Source organism: Akebia trifoliata, chromosome 16 (genome assembly GCF_017979445.1).
Source record: "Akebia trifoliata isolate Shusen 1 chromosome 16, ASM1797944v1, whole genome shotgun sequence".
NCBI lineage: Eukaryota > Viridiplantae > Streptophyta > Magnoliopsida > Ranunculales > Lardizabalaceae > Akebia > Akebia trifoliata.
Genome location: NC_141390.1, coordinates 2,699,743 through 2,701,290, shown reverse-complemented (window position 1 = coordinate 2,701,290; position 1,548 = coordinate 2,699,743). Strand labels below are relative to the sequence as shown.

Sequence of the window (1,548 nt, the reverse complement as noted above, 5' to 3'; positions counted from 1 at the left end):
ATGACACATCTCGATCTCGAACGAATTTAAAAACCATGATTGCAATGGAGTAGGTAAGTGTTTTTTCTATCATGGGGTAAAGGAAGCAAAATTGCACCCATGTTTTTAAAACTCATTTTGATGTCTCGTCCATAAACAAGACCGAGTTGTCACATACAAGTTTTCTAATACATTTGAGCCATCTCATTCAATAATAAGATAAATGAACCAATACGTTAGCCTTGTCTATTTGTTTTGTTGGTGAACGATACCGAGACACATCGGCCGAGTTGTCAAGAGATTTAAAACCATGATTGAACCAAACAACATGGATTTTTCACTACAAAACATTGAAGATTTTTTCTTTTCTTTCTCCTAATAGGCTATGCTTAATAATGAAAGATTCTACTGCCACACCAATTTTTGCTAAAAGTACCCTAATTCATAGGTAAATCATAAGGAATTAGCAAACATCTTGGGGTGCCATTAGTAAGAGTTAGTGTGGCAATATACACCAACTCTTGTTTACACCACGCCAAGGTGAATTTCCTTTTGTGATTTACGTAGGAATTGGTGTGGCATTAACAAAAATTGTTGTGTCAATAGTAGCTCTATAATAATCTAGGGTTCGATAAAACCAAATTCATTGAAAAAAAAAAAAACTAATCCGAACATTTGATTGATTCCTACATTATTACACAACACACAAAAACATAATCTCCTCACAATTGTCGATCCGCAGCATCAGCCACAAAAGGCAAATAAGGAGTCCTCCCAAGAACACAAAACCCTAAACTATACAAAAAGCAAACCACAATAAACACAAATATCGCATTATAACCCATCACAAGAAATCGAAGCCCTAATCCTTTACCAGGATTAAAAACCCTCTGAATCAACAATGGAAGAACCAATAGAACATCCAACACTACTGCTTGCATCGAATTAAACCTCACAAATCGACTAAAAATAGGGTTTCTCACCACACCAAGATACAGAGCAAAGAAAGCGACGAAGCTTGCATAAGGTATCGATCTATAGAAGCTCAATAATGGGAATATTGGTTCGAATAGAAACCCTAGATTTGGATACTTGGCGAAGAGGAATCGTCCGTACTGAAGACCATTGAAGAATGGGAGGAAGTAAGCAACGGCTGAGATTATTCTCTCGGTTGCTGGAACTGTTTGATAAGACATGCATATTGTTTTCTTTGATGATGGTCGAGGAAGAATCTTGACCGTTGGTTTGATAGAATTGGGGAATCGGACGGTTGGCGATGGTGGAAGGAAATAGGGCTTTTTTAGGGTTTGTGGACGGAGAGAGAGGCGAATGAGAGGGATCGAAGCCATTTTTTTTATATTTTTTAACAAAATGGTTTGATAAGATTAGGTTTTATTGAAGAGTCTCGTGTTAACATGCATTCGGTTGTTGTTTTGTAAAGTTACCTCTGACTTCACTTTTTTTTGCCAGTTTCCACTAGTGACAATCTTGTGGAACCACAAAACGTGGTTTTGAAACTCGACCGAGATGACTCGGACGAGTCATCTGATTTATGAGGTTTACTGAGTG

The 1,548-nt window shown here is 37.4% G+C and overlaps 1 protein-coding gene across 1 annotated transcript; it reads right to left on the bottom strand.

Moving 5' to 3' along the window:
- Positions 1 to 629: 629 nt before the first annotated feature.
- Positions 630 to 1,339, bottom strand: TIC20-II (chloroplast import component Tic20-II). The gene has a single exon (XM_086427062.1). It carries the CDS (start codon positions 1,326 to 1,328, stop codon positions 702 to 704), a length of 627 nt encoding a protein of 208 aa, XP_086283188.1. The 5' UTR covers positions 1,329 to 1,339; the 3' UTR covers positions 630 to 701.
- Positions 1,340 to 1,548: the final 209 nt, after the last annotated feature.

What these genes read in the sequence shown, in the direction of transcription:
- TIC20-II (XM_086427062.1), bottom strand. Translation starts at nt 1,328, where the DNA reads ATGGCTTCGATCCCTCTCATTCGCCTCTCTCTCCGTCCACAAACCCTA.